General features: G+C 44.8%; 1 protein-coding gene across 6 annotated transcripts; it reads right to left on the bottom strand.

The window, feature by feature from the left end:
- Window positions 1–12,700: 12,700 nt before the first annotated feature.
- ZNF23 (zinc finger protein 23) lies at window positions 12,701–24,768 on the bottom strand. Of its 6 annotated transcripts, none has more exons than XM_079119253.1 (5): window positions 24,722–24,768; window positions 21,062–21,126; window positions 18,898–19,024; window positions 18,234–18,281; window positions 12,701–14,533 (listed from the first exon to the last, which is right to left on the bottom strand). In XM_079119253.1, the coding sequence occupies exons 2-5, from the start codon at window positions 21,092–21,094 to the stop codon at window positions 12,735–12,737; spliced, it is 2,007 nt and encodes a 668-aa protein (XP_078975379.1). In that variant the 5' UTR covers window positions 21,095–21,126; window positions 24,722–24,768; the 3' UTR covers window positions 12,701–12,734. The 6 variants fall into 6 exon arrangements, with proteins under 6 accessions (XP_078975379.1, XP_078975377.1, XP_078975380.1 ...); XM_079119251.1 differs by having other exon boundaries at window positions 12,701–14,536; window positions 24,722–24,760; XM_079119254.1 differs by having other exon boundaries at window positions 12,701–14,536; window positions 18,898–19,074; window positions 24,722–24,760.
- Window positions 24,769–27,820: the final 3,052 nt, after the last annotated feature.

A 27,820-nucleotide genomic window follows, 5' to 3' on the forward strand; every position in this document is an offset into this window, starting at 1 on the left:
TTGGTAGAGTTTTTGGTACATTTGTGACTATTTCAGGCTAAATTTAAAAATTGTGGGAGCTGGAGCTTCTTTCTCAGCCAATGACCGTTCGTCCCCGCCCCCACGATAATCCTCATGATCCTTCAGTAGTTCAACACGTCCTCCCTGAAATGCAGCAGGCTTCCTTTAATGGAGACACCACAAATGAGGCAGCACGGAGCATGGGGCCTGAGCACGCCCCATCTTCCCCTTTGGGAAGCTGGGTAAAGCTTAAAGACAGTGAAGCTATTTAACCAGCACTTCTGACTTAAAATTAACCTGGATTTCATCCTATGAATAAGGCAAGGTTTTCTGAAAAGAGTAGAAGATCAATATCACTGATTCCCCTCTCCCCTCTACCCAGAGTTGCAAATTCAGAGACCCTCCTCTTACCAGACAACTCTCCATACTAAACCTCAACCCAGGCACAGGTGCTGGGAGCTCACCCCACCAGCAAAAGAAGCACCCACACATCCCCCACCACAGGAAGCTCACCTCAGAAGGCAGGTCAAACCCTCAAGATGTGAAGTCAGTAAAGCACAGGCCCAGCCAGGCCGAGGGGCGCCCTCCCCCAGCCCTGGACCTTCCCTTCCCCACTCACGCACTGCCCCCAGCTGCTATTTTTAAACATTAGCCTAGCAGACACCAAAGCCCTGAGTCAGAACCTGGGTCAGGTGTTGGGGCTCTGAATGAGTGGTCAATTACTGGGTGGGGTCAAGAGCCAACATTTCCATTAACACTTGTGTCTTTGGGTGGGGGAAAGACAGGGACCTCTTCACAAGGAAGTTCATGGCAGGAGGCAAGATGGGGTGAGAAACTTTGGGGGCATAAGCCTTTCAACTGGGTTCCAGCTGCTTCAAGAACCAGTGTTTGAGCACAGACCAGGTGGGTGCAAATTCTTATCTCCAAGTGAATCCCCTCTGCTCCTGAAGGCTGATCTGGCCCTGAAGCCTGCCACAGGTGATCAGGAGAAAGAGGAGGAGCCACCTCCCTTTTCCTCCCCTGCCCAAATTGGCCCAAATCATCCAATTTAAGAGAAGGGTGGAGGGTACCTTGATATACACATAAATCCCCAACCTGACTCATGAACCATTTGTTTATACTCAGGAAACACAAGAGTGAAGCAGAGCTTGGATTTTATCCCTAATCTGGAAATATAAGAATTAATTTGGGGGGTCAGAACCTCACAAATACTCATCAGGATCTCAAACAGGTAGAAGAGCTACAATACAAATCCATATCTCTATGACTTTTTAAAACGCTTTTGAGGGACTAAGGATATAGCTCAGGGGTAGAGCACTTGCCTAGCATGAAGGAGACACTGAATTCAATCCCCAGCACCCCCAAAATTGTTTGAGAGAAACTTATTGGATCATAGGAATTCTTTATATATTCTAGGTATACATCCTTTGTCAAACATGTGAGGCCAATGTCTTTAAGCAATCTGTGGCTATTTTTTTAACTCTTTAATGATGACATTAGATAAGCAGAAGCTTCCTGCATTTACCTGTCTAGTTTACATTTTCTTTTAATGTTAATTTGGTTTTTTGGTAGTCCGTTGTTTCATTTTGTTTTGTTTTGTTTTGTTTTTCAATGCTGGGGATTGAACCCAGGAACATTCTACCTCTGAGCTACATTCCCAGATCTTTTTTTTTTTTTTTTTTTTTTCTTTTTAATTTAACGCAGGTCTTACTAAGTTGTCCAAGCTGGTCTCAAACTTGGAATCTTCTTGCCTCAGCCTCTGAGCTTCTGGGATTATAGGTAGGCACCATCACTCCTGGAAAGGCCAATTCTTTTTTGAGTCTTATTTGGGAAATGCTTGCTGACCCCAATATCATGAAGATATATGCACCTTTGTTCTTTTCAAAAAGGTGCATATTTGACCTTTCCTATTTTTGTCTATGAAATTTAGGAACTTGGTAATATCCAGAAGGGGTTTCAGGGAAAGCAGAAGGCCCAGAACAGAGCCCCAGCCTCTCTCAGGAAGGCAGTAAGTTGGAATGATTTTCATTAGACTAAATAAAAGAAGCCACACATGAAAGTCCATGTATTGTGTGATTCCTTTCATATGAAATGTCTAGAAAAGGCCAATCCATAATGTCAGGAAGCAGGTTAGCAACTGCTTGCTTACTAGGTGTGAGGTTCCTTTTGGGGCAATGAAAAGTTTTGAAACTAGATGGTGATGATGGTTGCTAAGCACTGTGAATGTACCTAAGTCACCAAATTGTACACTTAAAATGTAGTTAAAATGGCAGATTTCATGATATATGTATTTTACCACAAGGGAAAAAAAAAAAAAAAAAGCAAAACCAGATACAGATACTGGGTCATGAGTTAGAGGTACTGCAAATCCCAACGTTTTTCTTTCTTTACCCAGCAAACTCCAGGCAGTTTTGCCTGTGCTCTTCTTACCTTGGCTCCCCAAGAAGAGCCAGCCAGCTGCAGGTGCCTCTGCCCAGAAGCTCTTGGCAGCTACAGTCAAATGGGTAGGGGAACCTCAGCCCCAGCTGGGCCAACACCCAGGCCAGTTTGGGTCACCTGGATAAAGCCGCAAACTCAGCCTCCAGATCTTTATTTGGGGCTCGGCGCCCTCTGGTGAGCAAGTGGAGAACAGCCCAACTCTCCTTCCACCTGTAAGACCGAGTTCCTGGCAGAGTTCCTAGCAGGATTCGTCAGGTGGTTGTGTTCACAGGAGCGTCCCCCACCCTGGGAATTTCTCCTTCTGCCCACTGTTCCCTGGGAATCAGCTGGATGCTTGTTAATGAAAATGTATAAACCACATATCCACAGGCGCAAACACCTCTTCCCTTTCTGATTCACAGTCATCACCCAGCTAATCAGGTACCATGAACAAGATCTGAGACTACCTGGCCCAGTGAGCTTGTCACCTACTAGGTTGGTACAGCAGCGGATCCAAGGCCAGGGGACAGGATGTGATAAAGATTAGACAGGTCACCAAGGAGGGAATCCAATGCTGACCAAGGAAACCGGGGAGGCCAGCCAGGGCGAGGTGGCATGTGAGACCTGTTCAGTGTGGAGAAGAGCCCTCCAGATGGAAGGGAGGAATTGGGCCAGACCCCTCCTCATTGTTCACCTGGTCCTTCGCTGTCCCGGGAGCCACCAACTCACCATCCTCACCAAGTCCCTTTTCCACGAACATGGTGGTGGTCCCTTCTCCAGCACGGTGCACTGTTCTTCCTGCCCACCCTGCAGCCCCCAGCCTGCGATAGAACACTTGGATTCCGAAGCCAGCCTTCTCATTTCTGTCCAGGATTACCTCTTACTTCCTGGGGGCCCCCGGTACGGCGCAGGCCGAATCTTTCTCAGGGGCCTCCACTACCTTCCCTCTCCTTCCCAGCCCGCCCCGCGGCAGCTCTGCTCGGGTAGGGTGGGCGCACGACTTCACGGGCCAGGGGGAACTGCTACTTTCCGGAAGGGTCGCGGTGTCTGGACTGACCACAGGGGCGTCCTTCCCACTCTGCAGGGCGCGGGCTGCCGGCTCTGCTTTGTTAGGTCGGGGCCCCTCCAGGTCTCGCCTCCCGCCCGGGGCGCACCCACGGCAGATTCTGCCACCAAAAGTTCGGTCCGGCTGCCCGGCGGCCTGGGCCTGGGGCAGTACTCCGCGAAACAGGCGCGCGGGGAGGGCCTTCGACTGGCCGAGGGGACCGGGAGGCCTCCGGCTGGCGACTTTCTTCCCGCGGCTGGAAGCGGCCGCGTGGCCTGGGCCCTGCGGCTGCCACGGCCGCGAGGGGGAGCCGAGGGCGGGCGGGGAGGGGAACCTAATGGCTTCCCAGCGCCGGGCACAGGCTCCCCACACGGGGCCCCCGGTCCCTGCCCGCTTCCACTCGGAGGCCAGCCCGAGGCCCGAGACACAGCCACCCACCTCCGCGGAGCTCCCAAGCCGGGACCAGCCCCTGGGCGGCGCCATCCTGGCGGCACGTGGCCTGGGGGCTCCAGGCCAGTGGAGCGCTGGGAGTGGCAGATACGCGGGGGTCGACGGCAAAACAGCCCCTTACCGTGGCCCTGGGAGCCTGGAGGCCTCAGGCTGGCGACTTTCTTCCCACCCTGCAGGAGGCGGCTGGGTGGCAGCCGGAGGAGAGAAGCTCAGTGCGCCATGCAATCGGGAACTCTTCCTGGAGGCTGGGCTTGGACTGAGGGTGGGTGGGATTTCGGTGGCCGGTAGGGGGTGGGTGCCACACCTCGGGAACATGGCAGCCACTTGTGGACCGGCCTGGGCAATGGGAGATGAAGCTGGAGCAGGAGGCGCAGGCCACAGAGGTGAAGAGCAGGCGGAGGACTCAGGACCCTCGAGCTGGCTCAGACGCTGGGCAGAAGCCCCTGGGGACCGTGGAAGGTGCTGGATGTACCAAGGACCAATGTTTCTGTAGCATGTGTGAGGCCTACTTGAGGAAGGGGTTGCCAGAACCCTGCCTCCCGCTAGGCTGGGGTACTGGCTCCCTCTGGAGAAAGCCCAGGCCACACACTCATCTGCAGTTGCCCAGTACTTGGCCTGTGCTGGCTTGTGGAAGGGGCTGGTAAACATTCTGAAATGGAATGGAATGTGTGAAGGGATGGAAGCCCTTGGTTCCTGGTCAGGCCAGAGAATAACAAACAAAAGTAGAGAAGTGGTCTGGAGGGAGTGGAGACTTCAGACGCAGAGAGGACAGGAGGCAATCCAGAAACTTCTCAGAACCCTGAGCCCCACTGCAGAGAGGGCCGCCAGCCGGCAGGGAGCAGTGTGATGACATGCGGACCCTCCCAGTCCTGACCCTTGTGGGCCTCTCACCAGGCTCTCCCCAGCCCACCCACTATGCCTTTCAAGAGCCATGTTTTCCTCTGAGCTTCCATTTCCCCTTCTGACCAGGAAAGGGCAGGCCAAGGTGTTTCTGAGGGTCAAAGGGTAGAGGGTGCCCTGTGCTGCAGGAATGGACACACGAATATGGACTGAAGGAGAAAGACTTTAATCCCCGTCCATCTGGACCCTGGCTGTAGTTGAAAAAACAAATGCTTTTGTGTAGGACAGGTGTCTCTGGTTCTGAGGCTCCTTGTTTGTCCTCAAGGCCTCCGCTGGACTCAAGCAGTTCAGCTGGGGGTAAGAACTGCCAAGGCAGGATATTAGGATTCCTGGGTGTTCAGACCATGTGACTTCATGAGACTGCAGGTATCTGACTGCCTTCTTCACCTTCCAATCCTTAGTCTGAACAGATGGATCTTCCTTGGGCAGTAACAAACATACAGAGAGAGAGAGAAAAACATCAGGGACTGTCAGGTCAGGGAGAGTCTTCCAGAGCCCTGAAACAAGCCCTCACCCTGTGTTGACCAAGGACCTGAGGCCCAGAGAGGCTCACATGGACATTGGTGACAGAGCTGAGACATTGGATTCTGTCCTTGGTGATTCTCCATCTTCTTGGAGTCCCTGCCTCAGTCCTACTGATACCACCATTTACCGGTGACGAGTTCTGCTCCTTCTAATGTTGAAGATTGAACACTAGAGAAGCACGCCAAGGCAAGCAGATTAAGCAGGTTTTATTTAAAGGTAATAATACAGACTTCTCCCAGCAGGAAGAAGAGGGCCATGGCTGATGTTCTAAAAGTCCCAAGAAGTGAGCTCACCCTACATCTTTTATAGGTTAAATTCTCTTTTGTTCTCCAGTTCTCCCCCCCTTCCCCACCCCTTATCTCTCCTTCCTGCCTACCTGACTAGGCCTGGTTTTTCATTAAGTGAGAAACCATGGGCAGGGGGAAGGCCAGGGTGATTCAGGCAGATAAGGGCCCAGGGGACACCAATTAGCAGCCCCTTGTTTGCAGTCCTTGATAAAGGCAGGTACATTTGGTGACATTCCATTCTTCCAGGGGCAGTCTCCAACTTCCAAAGGCAGATGGCTTTATGGCCTCAATTTCCTCGATTTGACCCGATTCCCTATTTCTACACTAACTACCTGTTCCCAATTCTGGCTTCACTACCACAGCAGAGAACCTATGGTCCTTGCCGAAAACCAGACTGCAGAACACACTGTTCCCCTGCCCTGACCACCTCATCTATGACCTGCAGAGGCTGCTCATGAGCTGGGAAAGTTGCAGTCAGCTGACCATCCAACCTCTCCTATGACCAGGCTAAGAGACCACATGAGCTGCTAATTTGCCACATGACCGGGGGGTGTCCCATCTATCCCTGGTCCTAGTTTGGACCCCATGACCTGGGACCCTTCTGGGTCTCACAGTGCATGGTCTGGGCTTGCCCAGATGAGCAAAGCAGATGGTCCAGGTCCTGTCCTCTCCTCTTCCCTCTCCACAGGTGTGTTCTGAGGGCTCCAGGGTCTGCTTCTGCACATACTCAGCTCCTAAGAGTACCAGGATGGGTCAGACTTACATGACAGCATTCCCGGAACACTCAGCTGAGATCCTATACCACATCACCAGCTTTATGACAGGAGGGGCTCCTTTGAAATATTCAAGACAGCTCTCCTGGCCAACACTGTCTGCTCAAGCTATAGATAGCCAGAGTGGGCATGTTCTTGTGCGTAGGGATGGCCTTTGGGTGTTCCATGTGTGCTTCTATGTGGGGACTCTGGGGGGCACTGTATGTGGCTGTGTGTCTGTTGGAGGGTCTGTGTGTACATCTCTAGGTCTGTGAGAGATAAATTTGGGGACTTCCTGTGTGGAGTCTCTGTGCATGCATGATTGGACAACTGGTAATTCATCACCCACACTGGGAAGGTAGGTTCTGTGATTACTCCATTTTTCAGATGACAAAATGGAGGCTTGGAGATAGAGACATGTCTCCAGGCCTCAGTTTTCTCATCCATATGCAAAGAAAATACAAAGAAATCCAAAACCAGGGAATAGGCAAAATGAGGATTGTATGGCTTTAAAACAAACAAAAAAATCATACATTTCCTAAGCAATTCCCCTCCACTGTCCTCTGACCCTCCCAAGAATTAATTTGGTTGTATTAACTCTGTAGAACCAGCTGGGACTCAGCCCTCTCACAGCCAGTGACCTTGGAGCAAACTTTAGAGTGGGGCCGTGTCTTCTGCCTGGTTGAGAAGACACTCCACATGAGTACCGTCTGGTGGCCATGCAAGACCAACCCATCCAGTTTCCAAAGTAGCAAGCCGGCTTTGACTTTCCTTTTCCAACTGAGTATGCAAATCTCTTAGTTTCAGTGCTCTTGGAACCAATTACCTTGTCTTTCTGCTGATGCCTCCATCGTAAGTACAAAATTCATAAATGAAACAGATACTAACAAATACTTCTAAGGATTTTTCTCTTAAAAATGTGAAACCAGGGCTGGGGAGATAGCTCAGTTGGTAGAGTGCTTGCCTTGCAAGCACAAGGCCCTGGGTTTAATCCCCAGCACCACCAAAAAAAAAAAAAAAAAAAAAGTGAAACCAGAATCAGTCACCCTCTTTGTCACCATTGGGCAGGCCTCGATCACAGTATGAAACGTGCAAAATTTTGTAACTCACCAAGCTGATCCTGTGTACTGAGAGGCATCATTCTTGTTTTTCTTTGGATTGTTTTCCTTAAAAATTCTTTTGCTACTGTCCCCTTAAAAGCCTTAGTGTATACAGGTGGAAATCAACAAACATGCCTGTAATGTGTTATGGTCCAAGTGCCCCCCTGGTCCCATGCCCACAGGCACCTGGGGGACCCCTTCAGTCCTGTACCTCCCTATTTTCACCTGTCTGAGCATGCCGTGGAAAAGACCCCGGGAGGCAGGTGACCAGGAGCAGCATCTTCAGGTGAGTCATGGTGCCAGAAGTGCAGGAGAGGCCCTCGGTGCTGGTGAGAAGTGATCTGTTTAGGGCCACCTCCTCCCATCTCCCCTACCTCCCTCCCTGGTCCTGCACACAATGGAGAATCTGGGTAATTCTACAGAATTCCAGTCTTTAAGTGATCTTGGCCTTCCAGACAATGAACAGTCAACTGGGGACAGAAGTGCATATGTCCAGAGCCAGGAAGGAGGGGGCTTGATGACAATAATGACACATGACTCCTTCAAGAGGGATGTCTCTAAACTCTATTAGACAAAATGTCTCTCTTGAATTCGGCTGCATCTCGGAGGCTGGGGAGCTCTCACTGAGCTTGGTCCCTGAACCCCGATTAGGTGGGGGATGGGCAAACAGGGCAGGAGTAAGAGAGATGACCTCAAGCAAGCATCACGGACAAGCCTCAGTGCTAGGGACTCTAAAGTGGTAGAGACTGCACATGGATGGGCACATGGGCATGTCTCAGCAGGGTCCAAAACTCCATCTGAGCTGGAAACCAAAATGGTTAAGAACCAATCGTATGTGCTCTGAGCTGGGCGCTGAACCACAGAAGGCCAGAAGCCAATGGAACTTAGTCTCTATCTTATCTAAATGTTCTTCTGTTCCATGGATCAAGAAGCCCTGGAACGGGAGGACACTGTGCCAAGGTCACAGAACACAGAGAAAGGGTTGGTGGGAAAAAGGACACCTTGCTTCCAACACAGCCAACACACCTGGTCCTGTCCGTACTGAGCTGGACCTGATCAGTTTCCACAAGCTCCATGTGGAGGGCCCTGCTCACCCCCTGCCAGTCACTACATCACTGAGAACAAGTCATTCCACCAGCCATCAGAGAAAATGACCCGTCACCCACTTAGGTCTTTTGTGGGGCCTCAGGAAGACCAGGGAAGATGGATGCCCAGCGGTCTCAGCCCCCTTGGCCCTCTCAGTGTCAGCTCTCAAACAGCTCAGACACCCAAGAATTATGGAGGTGAGACAGCAGAGAGGGCTGAGGTGACAGCAAGCATGAGAGCGAAATTTGGGGAAGAGAGGAAGAATAGAGAGGGATGGGGAGAGCAGGATGAGGCCCTGGGAGGAAGAGGTGGGCAGCAGCGTGAGGCACCTCTGGCTTTGGGCCTCAGTCAGGCCCTGTGGCCCCTCATTGGGGTTCAAGAGATAATGACAGCCTGTCATCCAGGCTTTTCAAAAGTGGGGTTTGTTTCCTTCTGGAGGTGCCACAGGCAGCCAGCTGGATTCAACTCACAAGGTGGGACTATGAGGCAAGAGAGGCACCTGCCCAGTGCCACCCATAGCCACTGATGCCCCAGAGCCTGGGTCTGTTTGATATCTGGGCCTATGTCATGGGGGGCGCTGACATTTAGTAGATGGAGGATGGGGAAAGCTCTGCGTTCCTCCCCTGCAGGCCCTGACTATACAGAACCCAGGCGGCCAGGACTACTACATCCATGCCTCTCAGAGGGTCCCCATGCACACACCTAGGCCCACCTGCTCATGTGGGACCTACCTGGGCACCATGCTTCCCTCCTGCACTACCTGGCAGCCCACATCTGGACCCCGATGCTCTGCTGGGTAGATGTGCAGCCTGTGGCACCTGGCCTGGCCTTCCTCAGGGCACGATCTTGTCAGGTCTCAGAGATTTCCCTTAGAGGCAAGTTTGGTTTGTCCTGGAAGGCTTGGCCAGAGCTGTGGATGTGGGATAAATGAGTTAGGTCCTCCCTTGGATCTGCCTCATGTTTGCAGGTCTGTGCTTCTCCTGGGGTCACATCACTTGCCAAAGCCCCCTAACTCTGCCCTCACTTGTCCCCGTGGGCACCCAGACTCTCTAAGCAGGAGGGGAGGCAGGTAAGAAAGGAACAAGAGAGGAAAGGAAAAAGAGACAGAGGAGTGGGCAGGAGAAGGGGTAGGGGGTACTGAGAGGGCAGAGGCCAAAGGAGGAGAGGAGTCAGGAGGGGGAGAGGGCAGGCTGCTTCCGCCAGAGGTCCCACGGCCTGGATGTGTGCAGGGCCTGCATGGGTACTTGTTGGGGCAAGTGTACATCTATGACTGTGGGTCACGTTTGGGATTTCTCTCCCATTCCTGGCTTAAGAGCTTCTAAACCCCTTGGAATTTCTTGAGTGATCAATGTGAAAGAAGAATCTTGTTATTCATAATAAGCTCTCTTCAATCACACCTGTTTATGCTGACGCAGTGACTCTTAGCTCCCCTCAGGAGCTTCAGGATGGGAGCTGGTTGCCAGAGGAGCCAACCACAGGTTTAAAAGGGTTAGGACTTTCAGCCCCACCTTCAGACATATGGGAAGGAGACACTGAATTATTCATCAGTGGCCAAGTCTCTAGTTAATCATTGGTACACAATGAAATCTTCATAAAAACTCCAAATGGGTTGTTTCTGGCATGGTCAATGTGTTCATGTGCCAGTAGTTGCTGGGGTTACCAGCACCCCAGTAGAGCAGATTGCTTCTTGGAAGTGTGAACCGGCTGGGAAAATAAAAAGTCTGAAAATAATAAGGAACAGAAGACAACAGAAAATAGTTTTAAAAGTGGGGCACCTGGTGGGTCTTTCGGCCCTGATAGGAACTGGAACTGAACAAGGGAAAAAGGCCCAATTCTTTAAGGGTAAATACATCAAAAAGTTTCAATGTGGCCGGCTTCTTGAGGAAAACAGGATAAGGATGGGGAAAACAAGCTGTTTGGGGCTTGGCAGTTTACGCCCACCTGGTGGGAGGGCTGTGTTTTAACCTAGGGCCGTGAGCTAAGGCAGGGTGCAGGCATGATCTGGGCTTTCTCAACCGGGTAACTTCACCCAGGAGTTCCGGGAAAGTACCACACCCCTGACTTATGATGGCTCAAACAAACCCATAATTTATGCATGGCTTCCAACAAGTAGTGGTGCACCCCAACCTGTGCGGACAAAAGCTCCTGCACTTGAGACCCCTCCGGACCTTGCCCTAAGAACCTCTCCATCTGGCTGTTCATATGTACCCTTTATAGTAACTGCTAACAGTGAGGTGCTTACCTCAGTTCTGTGAACTGTTAATAGGGAATTCTGGAACATGAGCAGGGGATCACAGGAACCCTCAATCTATAGTCCAGTCATACAGAAATGTGGGTAACTTGGTGACCCCCTACCTAAGACTGGTATCTGAAGGGGCAGTCTTGGGGACTGAGTCTTTAATCTGTGGGGTTCTTTATTCCAGGCAGTGACCAAACTGATTTTACACTGTAGGACATCCAGTTGGTGTCCACACACTGGACATCAGATTTATTACACAAAATCACCATCCAGAAATGGACTTTTGAGAAGCGTTCAATCAAGATTTCGGATATTTGAAAATCCTTTTTTTTTGAAAATTCCTCGTGTTTGGCATTGCCTCATCAGCTCTCCTGCTGACTACGACTCCTTACAGCTGAGCGGTGTCTTAGGCAGGGCATGCCCTTTTCAGTTCTCCACCCACCTCACTTTCCCTTGTACTGAGTATCTTCACTCTTCGTTTATCTGACCCTTGTAGGATATAAGGAACTCTGGGCCTGCAGGAGCACTTTTGAGTGCTTCTGGGTGATGGCAAGTCTCCTTGACCAGCAATTGCTTATCTACACGTAGCCTTGGAGGACACCCAAACATGAGAACCTGAGGAAACAGAGATGCTTCCAGGTCAAGTATCTAAATAATTGTTCTTATTTTTTTGTTTTTGTTTTGCTTGTTTGTTTGGTTTTTTTCCATGGGGGAAGTTCTCTTGTTATCTGAGTTTTTCCGCCTTTTCTTTTCACTTTCTCGTTGGGCCTGCTGGTCTCTCAACTTCCCAACAGCTTGAGTGTTCTTTTAATTGCTTAGAATTTTTTAAAGGGGTGGGATATTCTCTTCGAAAGAATACCTTGGGACTTCCAAGATTTTCATGGAGCCAGAGACTTTAAAAAACAGTAATAAGAATGGGAATCCAAGGCAGACACCTTCCTTCAGGACCTCAAGAGCCATGTCTGCAGAGAAGTACCAGTTACTACAAAATAGGAATCCCTGAACATATGATTTTGCTGAATAACAACTTGTTGCTTTATATTAACGGCATCTACAGTAATGTCATTTTTGAGGGCTACATGATATTTCCTGTGTGTATACACATACACACACACACACACACACAAGCAAAAAATTAGAGTACTACTAAGACAAAACAGCTTTTCTTGCTTTAACATTTATTTTTATGTTTTTAAAAGCTGCCTGCTAATGTCATTTGCAGGTTTTTATTGTTACTTATCTTTCTATTGTAAAAACTTCCCTACATATTAATATTACACTTTCATATCACAAATTTTACAAATATATTTCCACTTTACCTTTTAACCTTATTTGGGATTATTTAAAACAATTACAGAAATTTTAAATTTTGAATGATCAATGTATCAGTATTTCTTTATTGCTGGCTTCTAGTTTCCATTTGAAGCTTTGAAAGACTGTCTCTTCATAAAAATATTTACCCGTTTTTCCTTTCTAAAGGTAATCTTTATTGTTTTTCCTCTTTACAAAAGTAATGCATGCTTGTTGCCAACAATTAAACAGGAATAAATTAATTTAGGTACAGTGAACATCTTTATAATGTGTGTTTTCCTATGCAAGAACAATGTTTCTCTTCACTTACTTTAGGGCCTTTGGTGGCCCTCAGTGGATAATTACAATTTTCTTTATATAGGTCCTGGGGAATACTTATTTATACCTAGAAAATCACTTTTCTTGATGCTGCTAGGAGTGAGATATTTGCTTTCATTGTATTTTCTGACTCGTCAGTTTAAAACAATGTTATACATTTTTTAGATATTACTTTTTAACTATCAATTCATGATTAAAAACTAAATAAAACACAAGATGTTTCCATGAGAAGTGTGCTATATTCATTTCTTTCTTAGGGTCTTTCCATTTCAACATCAGTCTTCAGTATTTTACATCATTCTATTAGGAATTTGCTTCACTATGGACACTCTGATGCTGACTAAGTTGGAAGCTAAATCTGAAGGCTTTCCCGCACACATTACACACATAAGGTTTCTTCCAAGTGTGGACTGTCTGGTGTATAATACAGTCAGAACTAAAGCTGAAGCCTTTGCCACACTCCACACATCGGAAAGGTTTCTCCCCAGTGTGGCTTCTCTGATGCCGAATTAGATGGGCATTAACATGAAAGGCTTTTCCACATTCCTTGCACTGAAAGGGTTTCTCTCCAGTATGGATTCTCTGGTGGACAATATAGTCAGAACTACAGCTGAATGCTTTCTCACATTCCATACATTTAAAAGGTTTCTCCCCAGTATGTATTCGCCGATGCCTAGTTAACTTGGCATTGATGCTGAAAGCTTTTCCACACTCCTTACATTGATAGGGCTTTTCTCCAGTATGGATTCGATGATGATCAAGTAGGTTTCTTTTAGAGGTAAAGCATTTTCCACATTCATTACATTCAAAGGGTTTCTCCCCAGTGTGAATTCTCTGATGCTGCACAAGTTTTGCATTGACATTGAAGGCCTTTCCACACTCATTACACTCATAAGGTTTCTCCCCAGTGTGGATTCTCAGATGCTGCCGAAGTTGGGAGTTACACCTGAAGGCTTTCCCACATTCATTACATTCATAGGGCTTCTCACCAGTGTGGATTCTCTGGTGCTGAATTAACTTCCCTTTGACACTAAAGGCTTTTCCACATTCATTGCACTTATAGGGCTTCTCACCCGTGTGTATTCTTTGATGCTGAATGAGTTTTGCATTATTATTGAAGGCTTTCCCACACTCTTTACACTGAAAGGGCTTCTCTCCAGTATGGACACTGTGATGCTGCCTAAGCTGGGAGCTGCACCTGAAGCTTTTCCCACACTCACCACATTCATAAGGTTTCTCTCCAGTGTGAATTCTCTGATGTTGAATTAATTTTGCATTAACATTGAAAGCCTTTCCACAGTCATTACACTGATAAGGTTTCTCCCCAGTGTGGACTCTCTGATGTGTGATATATGCAGAACTACAGCTGAAGCCATTTCCACACTCCTGGCACTGATAGGGCTTCTCTCCTGAATGGATCCTCTGGTGCCTACTTAGACTCCCATTAACACTGAAGGCTTTCCCACACACCTTGCATTGATAGGGTTTCTCTCCACTGTGGATCGTCTGGTGTGTGATATAATGTGAACTGTAGCTGAAGCATTTCCCACACTTCACACATTTGAAGGGTTTGTCCCCACTATGAAGTCTTTGATGCCAAATTAATTTTGCATTAACACTGAAGGCTTTGCCACAATCTGTACACTCATAAGGCTTCTCCCTAGTATAGCTTTCCAGTTGCTGATTAAGTTGAGAATCACACTTATAAGTTTCCACTAATTCTTCACATTTCAAAGGTCTTTCACGAGGATTAATTATTTCATGCTTAACAAGTTTTGTGTCAAAACTGAAGACTTTCTCTTGTCCTGTAGAACAAGGGTGTTGCTCTCCAGTGGAGATGGTGTGATATTGAAACAAGCCTGAACTCTGACTATAGAGACATTCCTCCATAGGACCTGTCTCATTTTCCACTGTTCCATCAGTGACACTGCTGTTTTCCTCCTTCATACTTCCTACTGAGTGGACTTTCTGTTGTTGCTCAAGCATAAAGGCTTCTGAAAAATCTGTTTCCTGGGAAAAGTTCTTCTGAAGTTCAAATAATGTACTAACTTTTTCTTCACACATTTCTTCAGACAAGTTACTGCCGGTCTGGATATCAAGATCTACTATAAAAAACAGAAAATAGAAAATGTCATACAAGAACCATGTTAGGAGAAAAAATACTTGTGCTATAAAGGATTATAGTAATCAGAAGGATTTTTAAAATCACCACACTAGGTCAAAGAATTTAAGGTTCACTCATAAGCTGGAAAAAGGTTCACTCATATAGCTGGTAAAAGAGTTAAATAAATCCATATACACCGACATGACAAGTCTAAGATATACTGTTAGGTGAGAAAAATAAGTCCAGAAACAATACACAGAGGTGATTCCACTCATGTAAAGAAAAAAAAAAAAGGTATGCCTATTCCTAGAAAACTACTTCTGGAAGAATACACAAGAAACTAAGCAAACCAGCACAGGAAGTTTAATACTTTCTTTTTCCACTTTATATAATTTCTGTACTGATTTAAGCATGTGTTAATATAATGAATTTTAAAGTAATAATTATAAAAGATCAGCAATCACACTCTGCCTAAGAAGAGGCCATGATCAATAACATGAAGGTTAAAATTGACAGCACCAGAAGTAACTATAGAACTTGTTCGCCAGATGAGCATTTTTTTTCCCATCACACTATGCTTTTCTACACTCTGCAATTTTTTCTTAGTCATCCCTATGACAGCAAGTTCCTTATTAATAAAAGAAAATGCTTTGGAAAGAAAAGGAATCCAGCAATATGTGGCAACACTGGAAATGACACATGTCAGCAGCACAAGGAAGTAAAAGGGAAAAAATTTTGTTTCTTTCCTAGAACTTAAATTCTGGGCTTTCCAAAATTCCTTCTTCAACTTTTTCTTCTACTTCAGAAAGGCTATTGAAGGCTTATTTGATTCACCTCTTCCCATCCCTCCAGAATACTACTGAATTAATTTTGCTTTTTCTTACACCTTTCCCCCTAATCCTAAAATTGATTATTTCCTAAAATTCCTTTATAATTTCAATAATCTTCAGAGCTACTGATCTCTGCATTTGTTCCCAAACTTCTCAAAAGGTTGGTCCAAAAATAGTGCCTCTATTTTTTCCTTTCATACCTGTTAAACCACATGTAATATGCCCCTGCCTCAATATTTTATTATAATCACCCTCAATAAACCCAAATGACCTGGATTTCCTAGAAAGCATTTCAAAATAACACTGGTCTTTTCCTAATTAAAAAAATAATACCCATCTGTTGCTACAGAATGTACTCCCCCTACTCCAAATTTATGTCAAAATCATAACCTCCAATAAAACTGAATTAGAAGGTGAGGCCTTTGGCAAAATTCTCAAGAATGGGATTAATGTGCTTTTCAAAGAGATCCTAAAAAGTTCTCTTCCCTCTACCATGTGAGGACACAGTGAGAAGATGGCTGCCTTAATAGGAAGCAGGCCCTTGCCAGGCACAGAATCTGCCTGCACCTTGATCTTAAACTTCCAGCCTCCAGAAATGTAAAAAGGTAAAATTTTGTTGTTTATAAACCACCCCACCTATGGTATTGCTACAATAGCTCAAACTGACTGAGATAGCTGTAATATCAGAAATTTACAAAGAAGAAAATTCAAATAAACCAAAACATGGCCACCTAAAAATAACTACTGCTACTTTGAAGTGCCTCTTTCCCTAATCATTTTCCTTTCAAATTTTTTTAAAACGAATACATACTTTTTCAAAACTGAATACTTTTTCTTCTTTTATTCATGATGATCATTTTCCAATGTCTTTAGACAGACTACAAAAATTGGCTTCTGAATTGCTAAATACTATTCCAACTTCCAGAGGTACCTCAATTTAACCATTCTCTTTACACTGAAAATTGAGATTCCCTGCCCCCAATATTTGTTACTATATAAATGTATGGCAAACTTTTGTGCATATATATCTTTGTCTATAGCTTTGATTATTTATTAGGGTACAGCCAGATTACCAAGTACAAACTTTCACTCTAGAAAGACTACTAATTCACAATGGATTCACTTAAGAAGTCTATTTCTATTTTGATGCATTCTCATTACTTAATATAATTTAATTGCTCTCAATAGGTGATATAGGTTCTGATAGGTGAAATGTCATTATGATAATGATGATTGCTTTTGTGTGTGATGCTAGGGATCAAATCCAGGGCCCTGCACATACTAGGAAAGCAGTCTACCATTGAGCTAAATTCCCAACCCATCTCTCATTATTTTAAGTAGTATTTCTTTGGTTTCTACTGAGGGTGGACTTTCACATGGATTAACATTTAAACTTTGTATATGGATCAACCACTTATATTCTTTGCCAATATTTCCATACTTAGCACCCTTCGGTTCTCCAAATTCTAAGATGTGGCAGATGTCTATATGTTTTCCACCTCATCTTTAATAGCATATCTTCCATTTTTTTTGAAGTAGCAATATACCCATCAATAAAACTACATTTTCCACCTCTTCTTGCAGTGAGGATGGACATTTATAGTTTCAGTACATGAGATTTAAATGGAAGTCACAGGGTGGGGGTTGTGAGAAAGTTTTTTAAAAGAAGGTCAACTCTGCTGATGTGGACCTTGTGCCTCCTCTCCTTCCCCTACAGCTCCTATCTAGAACCTGTTTGATTTCTCACCCCAATAAACCTACACAAATAGATGAGGGATGAGATTAATGTTTCTATTCTCAGTTAAATCATGATGGGTTGCCTAGAGATTTTAAAGATTTCAGAACCATCTGTTGTTTTTAGAATGAAATGAAAAAAAACACCTTTGAGGGTTGGGGTTGTAGCTCAGTGGTAGAGCATTTGCCTCGCATGTGTGATGCACTGGTTCAATCCTCAGCACCACATTAAAAAAAATAAAACAGAGGTGTTGTGTCCTTCTACAACTAAAAAAAAAAAAAAATTTTTAAAACACCTTTGATTAAGGACCTCAAAATATGAATAGAAATGCAAACTCTTGGCTCCGCCCAAGACTTACTCCCTGACAATGGGCATATTTCTAAGACTCCTGAAGTGTTTCATTTACACATCAACATTTGAGAAGGAACTTCTTCACTTCCTTTATATATAGGTCTCTCCCCAGACCCAAAAGTAAAAATATTTAATTGAATACACTATACTAGGCACTTGACATGTATTGTCATATTTAATCCTTAACCCACAAGACTAGCAATCCTACCTCCTTTCAGAGATGAGATCAGTGAATATCAGAGATCTAAAATAACTGATCTACTCAAAGTCACACAACTAGGAAACAGCACAATGGGGATGGGACCTTGGGGAAGCCTACTCTAAAGACCATGCTTCTGGCAGCTTCTGCCTTTCTGTGTGAAACATGATAATTTTATATTCTCCACATTAAGTAGACAATACTTAATAGCAAGGACTCTCAAAATTAATTAATTTTGTCCGCAAAAGATGGAATTATAAAACTAGGACTGATAAGAAAACAAGGCACTTGAAAAAAATATCTGCTGTTAGAATTAGATATGGAAATTTGTGAAAACAGAATAGACCTAGCTCTATAAATCACCAAAATTTATTTCCAAGACCCTGGATTCAATCCTCAGCACTCAAGCAAAACAAGACAAAACAAAAAAAATCAAAACTATTTAAACTTTACTCTATAGGGCTGGCCAATAAATGCAGCATATTTACATGTTGCTGGGTAACATGTGCCTCCCTTATCAATCCAGAGGTCCTGAGGCCTACTCCAATTTCAGTGGTCAGTGAAGAAGGGCCCACCAACTTACCTCCTCCTTCCAATCGAGAGATCATAGCAGGTTTGAGAAGCGGAAACCCTGGTTTGAGATAAGGAAACAGGAGTGACATGAATTATTTCCCATACATGAGTTCCTAAACCTCTTCTCACATTGCCTCTGAAATGAGGAGGGTAAGAGCTCTGGGAAAGGTGGGGGATGTGAGGGGAGGGGCATGAGAAGGGCCAGAACTTTGGAAGGGATATGGGAAGACTCGAGAAAGGCCCAGACTGTTGGCCCAGACCTCAGGCAGAGCAAACTAGGAGATTCTGACCAAAGGGTTACCACTTTTTGACCATGGACTGAAATATTCAGAGCACACTGAGAACCTTAAAAAGATTCAAAATAAGTAAGATGAGGGGAAACCTGAAGATGCCACCTTGGAACAGGAAGTAACTATTTTTTTTGCTGTGTCCAAAACACAGCTTCCATAGGGTGAATCTAAATGTATACAACCTCAGTAAAATTCAATGTTGATCCAAAAAGAGCTTGAGGTTTGCTCTTCCCAGCAATCCCTACATGGAGGAGACTAGGAATAGCCCTGGGGTGCCCACTCAGTAAAAGACTACCAGGTAGGTGCCCCACCTGCAACCTGTCAGGGAGAAGGGAGCCAGGAATCCCCAAGTGGCAGAGTCAGTCCAAGGGAGAGAGGCCTTACCCAGGGAGGCCACATTCCCATAATTCTCCAGCATCACATCCCTGTACAGGGCCCTCTGTGCAGGGGACAGGCCATCCCATTCCGTCTGGGTGAAGTACACAGCCACATCCTCAAAGGTCACCGACTTCTGAAACAACAGGTTCCTGCTGCCCTAGGGCCAATTCCATGGCTCAGGCCCTAAGTGAGGGGCAGAGGGCAGTATAAGGGCTTGGGGAGGGAGCTTGTGAAGAATAAACTATTAATAACAAAGAAGATTTGAAAAAAGCACCAGGAAAGCAAACCATGGACCACCCAACTTCTCTCATGCCATTTTTTATGCTTATAAAAGATACCAAAAGCTAGGCTAGAAGAAAAACTTTCCCATTAGCAAATTCCCCCAAAGTAACTCTGCTCTTTAGAACAGTTTTAGCTTCCATCTCATCTGCCACCTGACCTACTCCCTAGCCAGGGGCTCTGCAGCATCTTCTCTGGCGCTGCCAGCAGGGAGGCTCAGTGCTGCCTGGGTCAGGGGTCTCACTGAGAACCCAGCATTTCCTGGTACCCTCTCTTAAGTTCCATCCTTTCCAACTTCTACCAAAACTTCAGTGTTTCTCCAAAAATGTTCAGGAAAGAAGGAAGATCACCATTCCTGTTTGCCAGCTGCTCTGCCACCCTTCTGGTCTCTCTATGTGGTCAGCACAAGTTGTGCATGTCACTCCCAGGTCCCTTCTGAGAAGCTGCAGTTCCTCGCTGACTCCCCCTGCATCCACCTACGCCTTCTCTTACAACCTTGGGGACTCGGTGGTGGGATCTGCCTCTCAACCCCCTCTCCGCTGGGATTTCTTGTTGATCCTACAGACCTCCACCCATCAACAATGGGAACTTCTACGTATATCTGTGGTCCTCTATGTGTGAACTCAAATAGGTCAAGTAATTTCTCTACACAAAATTAAAGGACCTCCTATGCACTACCACAACCCTGTCCCCCAGCAAGCTGGCACCTCCTCCTGAATTCATTCCTAGTGTCAGCACCAACCACAAAGGAAATGTCATGTAGAAACCTGGGGTTACTCTCGACTCCCTGTCTTCTCTATTCATTTTTCAGTCCTCTGATTTTCTACATCCTAAAGACTTTTATGTCTCTAGCATTACTATTTAAGAGGGTCTCTCCTCTTAAACAACTTTCCTTGGTAAAGCCCATATCCCCTGGGTCAGTAGAATTTGTTCTGGAATGGTCACCTTGCTTTTGAATCTCCCCTGAAAATTATTCCATACACGGCTATCGCAAATCTGATCAAGTTAACATGACTGGTTCCACAGCTTTCATGTGGCTGGACAGTTTCAAATCACACAATAACTTTGTGACCTTTGGCATATCACACCCCTTTGCCTCCATTTCTTTTTGGTAGAGTGAGTACAACACAGCACCTAGCACAGGATGTGGATGTCAGGGCTTAATGGTTCATGCAAGGGGCACAATTTGGAGTTTGCAACACAGTAAGCTTCAAACCATGTTATTGGGACTATGATCCTTCCCAACCTGGAATCTACAGAAGTCTATGGATAAGCTTCAGGGAATCTACAAAGTCCCTGAAAGTGTTTGGAAAATTTGGTTTGCAGGTTTACTGTTTTTGCAGGGAGAAAATCAAGAGCTGTTATCAGAGAACTTAAGTCTGAACCACTGTATGCAAGCCCTGAAAGCTTCACAAGGACATAAGGGGACCCTCTGTCCCACAAGACACCCTGTCTTTCCCCTCCCTCTATCCCACTCCCCATCATCTTCTCCCTTCTCCCTAATTAAAGGCACAGCATCCTTCTCATTGATCTTGTCCTGCTCCTCCTTTCCCTTGACTCCTCTGCATTGAGAATCCCAGACCTGTGCAATCTCCATTCATATCTGTGCACAGAGCACCCCACATGTGCAGCTTTCAGCCCCACTCACCCAGACGCCCCTGCTAGGGATGCTCCGGTGGAGAAGCAGGGACTCTTGGTGTGCAAAGAACCACACTATGCCTTATGGACTTCCCTGTTGCCTCCACTGGTCATCAGTCCAGTCTCAGCTGCCCCACCACCACGTCACCTCTCCCAGAAGTTCCCATCTAACAGGCAGAAGCAGTTTTCATGCCTTCTCAGTTCTCCTCAATCTGAAACTGCCAGAGGAAGAGCTGAAGAACCCACAGCTCACCTGGGGCCAGGCTGTCAGGAGCATGGCTGCCATCACCTGGTATCTCTCTCAGAGAAGGGCTGCAGCTGAGGAGAAACAGAGAAAATGTGAGACGTCACCACCCTCTAGGATCAACATAGTCCTTCAGAGAAGATCTGGAGTGCAGGCAGCCAGCATACACAGGAGCAGGACCAGGAGTTGCCCAGGAAAAAGGGAATGATCTGCTCACTGGCTCAGAGCCCAGGACTCCTCCCAGCTAGGACACTAATGCTCACTTCCAGGAACCCTAGAATTTTACAATTCTGATAAACAGCATACAGAAGAGTGTATATAAAATGCATGCAGTCTCAAAGAATAATAAAGCAAAGATTCATCTATCAACAATTCAGTTCAAGACAGAACATTACCATGATTTTCGACTCATTTCTCTTTCTCTAAACAAGCATCATCTTGATTACACTGGAAGAGAATCAAAGATGACTGGGCTACAGTCCCAGCACATAGGCCTAAGAAGTTAGGCTCCACGAAGGCACCTGGAGAAGGGACAGCTGTTCCCCAATATCCTGCCTGTTCCCTGAGAGATCCGAGAGTTCTCCAAAATCATAATGCTTCCACGGAGGTCTCGGCAGTTAGCCTCCTACATACATAGCCCAGGCTTCCTTGAGGGAGTTGGGCTGGAAGTGAGGTACCAGACTGCCTCCTCACACTATCCAGCATTCTGACTGCAAAGACATCAAATCATGGACTTCTGAAGTTCCATGGAAACACTAACCACCTTTGTGAAGCTACAACCTACCAATAGCTCTGAAAGGACCTATACCATTTAACCTGGTTCCTGCCCTGAGGTCCTCTGATGCTACTATGGGACACCTGTTGGGTCCTGAAGTACAGGGGACATAACACCTGAAGAGCTACCTGAGGCTCCTCAAAGACAGAGCTCCTCTGCAAGATAGCCTGTGAAGCGCCGACTTTGATGATACATCCTTGTGTTGGTATGTTCAACTAATTTGGCTAAAGAAAGCCCCCTACTCACATACTTGAGTCCTTGTATAAAGCTGCAAACTAACTTAGAACATAAACTGAAAATCCTACGTAACTTACAAATTTGCCTTTGTAATAAATAGCTAGGTCCTTTTAAGTACCAGGGATTGAACCCAGGGGTGTTTAACCATTGAGCCACATCCCCAGCACTTTTTAAATTTTGTGACAGGGTCTCATTAAGTTCCTTAGAGCCTGATTAAATTGTTGAAGCCAGACTTGGACTTGCAGTCTGCCTGCCTCGATTTAGGAGTCACTGGGATTATAGTCATGCACCACCATACCTGGCTATAGCTAAGTCTTGGCCAATCAGTGGCTGGGCTTCAATCAAGCCAGGTTCAAATAAGGCAAACACCAGGTATTAACCAACTGAACTTCTGATTTCTGTAAGGCACTTTCCTTTTTTGTTTGTAAGTGCTACCTAGCCAAATGAAGACCCCAGAATATTCCTGAACCTGCCCTGGTTCTAGGGTGGATCTAGTTATCAATTATAAGTGAACTTTCTTAAATTTATCTAAAGTTTTTCTTTTATTTATTTTTATCCTACTGAACCCAACGGTGCTTTAAACTGAACTACATGTCCATCCCTTTTCATTTTTCATTTTGAGACAGTGTCTCACTAACTTGCTAAAGCTGGTCTAAAACTTGTGAGTCTCCTGCCTCAGTCTTCAAGCTGTTGGGATTACAGGTGTGCCACCGCACCTCAAGTTTTTCTCTTAACAGGCTTTCCCTTCTGTTTACTCCCGTTGTTCTACTCTGTCCCTCTGACAATATTGCTGAATAAATTCCTAAAGAAATTCCTACACAAACCTTTGTCCCATGTTCTGCTTTTGGAAGAAGCTAGACTATGAAAGTCCTTTTTCCCCTACCTTCCTGAGGTTCCATGATTTATTCATTATTTTCATTCTTTCTTATTTGGCAAGTAAGGTCTAAATTTTCCTCTGGACTATTAGCCACATTCCAAAGATTTAAAAATTCCCCACTTTAATTATTATTATATAGCCATTCAGCAACTCTTTTGTCTCTGACCTAACGATAGTATTGCTTATTTTTTCCTCAGTTCATAAATTCTAGATTTATTTTAAAAGGAAAACTTACCCTATAATGGAAAAATACATAACTACATTTGAATCTAATAAGTCAACTCTATCATTTCTTTTCTACATTAATAAGCCAAAGAAAGATAAACATACTGTCCATTACAAAGGTATGTGAAAAATTCCAACATTCATGCCTTATTTTAAAAACATATGACCTATAGGCACTTATATGTAAGGATATGTACAACGGTATTCACAGTAGGCACTACTTTAGTACCAAAAAACTTGGAAAGAACCCACATGTTCATTGACATCAACAAGTTTTCATATCATTTTCACAATGGAAGATTACCCAGCAGCTACACATAACATGAATGTATTTAGGAACATAATATTGAATTATACAAGTATCAGATGACTATAGATACTATGATGCCTTTTATATAAAGCTTGCAAAAAAAACCAAAAAGACATGTGTGATAAATTTTTAAAAATAGGCTATGTATTATGACATTTGTGTATTATGATAACACAAAATTCAAGATAGGCGTAACCTCTGAGGTGGGAGGCTGGAAAGTGGGTGAGAAGCACACTGATAGATGCAGCAGTACAGGCACTGTTCTTTCTTAATCGGGTGGTGTGTCCATATGTGCTCGTTCTGCTATTATATATGCTCGTATGTAAAGATATTCTTAAACACACACACACACACCAATCAGAATGGAGTGAAGGTGAGGTCCCAAAATGCAATGCAAACAACAGCAAATGGGCCTAACTGTACAATCGAGTAACATAACCACGACGAAGGGGTGGGAAAGACAAGAGCTAAGCAACTCTGGAAAACAGTATTTTGACTAAATACTATAAGGCTAAAGACAAAAACAGCTGTATTCGAATACTGTGCTCTAAGAAGTAAATCGGTTTTCTCTGGGTGTATGGATTAGTAATTCTATAACTATTTTCTTTGTATTCTAGAACTGACCAAATTCATAATTATACTGTAGAAGTCATGCCCAGGTCATTGTTACTCCACAGCCCAAAAGAAGTAGCGCCGTGTTACCTTTGGGTACTGACATGGTTCTAGGAGGCTGCCCTCCAAAAGACTGCTTCTGTTCCCGGGTGGCTGGGAGAGGTTCTGTTTTTTCTATGTTCCCTCTCGGCCTAATTCCTGACCCCATGTCAGGAGTCGGGGAGCATGCAGTCCAAATTTGAAACGCACAGACGCAAAAGTCCCTGCACGACCTCCTCATGTCAAGGCTTGTGATATCACCTCCGGCCGCTTCGCCCCCCCAGGTATTCCACCCGCTGGATGCACCCACACGTCTTCCCGAACAGATCAAGCGCTAATGTTTGGGGCCTGGTGGCCGTGGCAGAAACACTGGCTTCTCCTTTCCCCGGACGGTATATATTTGGCCACCAACTCCAAAACAGGAGTCGAGGAGGAAGAGAACCCCTGGCCTCCATTCTGCTCCCTCTCCCAGGATCGGCCTACAGGGCCCTGCTGACTGCGGGGAACCCAATTCCACCCATGGTGGAAGGGCACCCACAAGCGCCCAGTCTTGGACCAGGGCACCGCTCACCGCGCCTCCGAACCCACGCTCACCTCCACAGCGGCTTGCTCCGCGGCGCGACCGGAAGTGCGTCACTCCGCGCGCCCGAGCCTCTCTAGGTGCTGCCCGGCTCTAGCTCTCGGTGGTGCTTTCACCCCGCCTCCTGTGGCTGAAGCCGGGTCTGTGCAGCGCCGGCCTTGGCCTTTTCCCGAGCCCGGTCGCCTCTAGTCTGACCCACGAGAGTGATTCACGCATTAAAGGGCCGGGGAAGACAAGAATCAGGTCCTGAGAGAGGCGTCAAGGTTCTGTGTCGTAGTAAAGCTGCAGGTGCAACCAGATGGACTGGACCAGTGAATTACATGCTGTCATGTAGATTTTCACCTATGTGAATGTCCAGCAAGACATTTGAAATTCTGATAATTTTTTCAATAGGCAAAACTGCCCTATGCATTGCATAATTTTGGCACTCCTGGCTCCCGTACACAATGCTAGCAGTCACCTCTCCAACCTCCCCAAATGTAACAAAATACGTTCCCCATGGAATTAAAAAGTAAGTCTTGGGGGAGGAGGGGCAGTAGTAAAATCCTCTGGACCGAACCACCCTTAAAATTCCCTCTACCCAACCCTGATAGTGTAGGCCTTTCTTCCAGTACTGATCCTCCAGTGCTGCAGCATTGGATGGTGGTGGTTGGCCCCCTCTCACCTTCCCAGCATTTTCATCATCCCTATGCCCTCCCTTCTCTCAACTTTTGCCCCACTTGCTAAACCCTGCTGGTTCTCTAAAACTAGAATACCTTCCTGTTCTTACTCTCCCTCTTGACTGCTACTGGTAGTGTCAGCTCACCTCCCATGGAAAACAAGCCTTCCCTAACCATCCAGAATAAGGTAGGCTGCCCACTACATGCCATGACAGCACCTTGTACTTCTCAGTACTTGGCACATTTTTATCAGTTGGTTGATGATAATTTACTATTTGCTTCTCTGGTAGCTCCACGGACCAGGAGGATGAGGGCATGGCCCCTGAGAATGACAGAGCTGCTATATTGGCCCCACTACTTAACTTCAGATGATAATATACAAAAGAGAAACTTTCATCAGATTTAAAACACATTTACTTGAGTCCTTCAAATTAATTCCCAATATTCATATCCTAACTAATACCACAGGAGTGAGGAATGATGGAAAAGCACACAACCTAACAGTTGAAAACCTAAGCAGGAGGGCTGGGTTTGTAGCGCAGTAGTAGAGCACTTGCCAAGCACATGTGAGGCACTGGGCTCAATCTCAGTACCACATAAAAAATAAATTAAATAAAGATATAAAAAATTGCCATCTTTAATTTCTTTTAAAATCTAAGCTGGCTTTCATGCTTGGAGCATTCTGGAAGTCCACTCTGTGCTGGGCTTGCAGCCATGTTCAGCTTTCTCCTGCTCAGTTCTGAATCTTCCTTCTCTTATAACTTTTGTCCCCACAGTTCCAAGGCCTCCAGAAAACCCTTCTTTCCCAACCACTAGCAAAAACTGATAATTTTCACACATTTAAAAATCTTTTTCTGTGCTTTTGGTTTTAATATGACCAAGTAAAGATAGTTATGTTTGCTTCTCCTCTTGAAAATTGTAGCAAAATAATAAGTTTGATTGGAGTGCATTCCAGGAGTTCAAAGTTTCAATATTAAGAAAAAATTTTTACTTATTAATAAAGGATCATTTAAATCTACTATGGGGAAATAATTCATCTACTATGTGGAGAAATATACTAGGGCAGGCAAGATCTAATTTACAAAGCAACCAAAGCTATATGAGAGTAATTTTAATAATTAATATTTAAGACATATCTGAAGACAATTTTAAATAAAAAATGGAAAGTCGTGGTAATTTTTCAATAGGAAGGGTGTAGTTCTTAGTTTATTATATAAGTTCAATGTTATATTAAATAAAATCCTAACAGTATTTATTTTAGAACTTATGAAAATGATTCTAAAGTTTGTCTAGAAAAAAATGTTAGGTGTTTACAAGGTATGAATAAAATGTAGGAATGATATGAATTAGCTTATAGTATAAGTGATAATATACATTATTTTAAATACTTAGCTCACAGGGGAGTATAGCCAAAAAATGAAAAAGAAACTAAAATCAGCTGATGTGGGTGGTAAAGACTTCTAAGTTTTGCTCCCTGAAGAAGCTGACTTATAACATCTGCATGGCGTGCATGAAGCAAGAAGGAGTAGTTGAAGCTCCTCACAGACACACAACCATCCAGATGCCTGGACTCATAAAAGGGTAAATTAGAAGAAAATCTTCTCATGATCAAAGAAACATAAAAAGGAAGCTTGTGGTCCTTGCGTAAGCCTTGGAGTTGTCATGTAAATGTCCTCTAAGAGTTCATAATCATAGTCTGTGTCACTGAGTACAGAGTTCAAATTAATATTACCTACTCGGACCAGCAACTCATAATTAAAAAATTAAATTAAAAATGAATCCTGGTAGATTCTGAAATAATCACTACAGAATTAGATAATAATGGTGTTTAAATTATTATAACTGCATTTCATATGTTCAAAATATAAAAGGATACATGGAAAATATTTAAAAGGTCTAAATAAAGTTTATAAAAATTAAAAGCTAGCATGCAATGAAAATGCTAGATGGGATAAAGAACATATGAGATACTGCAATATAAAAGATTAGTGAGTGTGAAAACATAGCAATAGAAACTTTACCAAAAGAAATTTAAAGGAAAGGAAGTTTTTTTAAAAAGGTACAAACAAGAGGGGATGCCAGAAGGGTGGGAAGAGAAGAATGGAGGAACTTTGAATGGTGTACAGGAAAATGGGGCGGGAGGGGGTGGGAGAAAGGAAAGATAGTAGAGTGAGACAGACAGTATTACCCTATGTATAGGTATGATTACATGAATGGAGTGAATCTACATTGTGTACAACCACAGAAATGAAAAGTTGTACCCCATTTGTGTAGAATGAATCGAAATGCAGTCTGTAAAAATAAAAATTTAAATAAGAAAAATTTTTAAATGTGCAGGACTGGCAAGTCCTGGATTCTTCAGTTACTAACTGAGAGACTTTGAGCAACACTTATCCTTCCTGAAACTCCATTTGTTCACCTGAAAAACGAGGCAATAGTGCATAGTTTTAAGTA

Source organism: Sciurus vulgaris (genome assembly GCF_902686455.1).
Source record: "Sciurus vulgaris genome assembly, chromosome: 17".
NCBI lineage: Eukaryota > Metazoa > Chordata > Mammalia > Rodentia > Sciuridae > Sciurus > Sciurus vulgaris.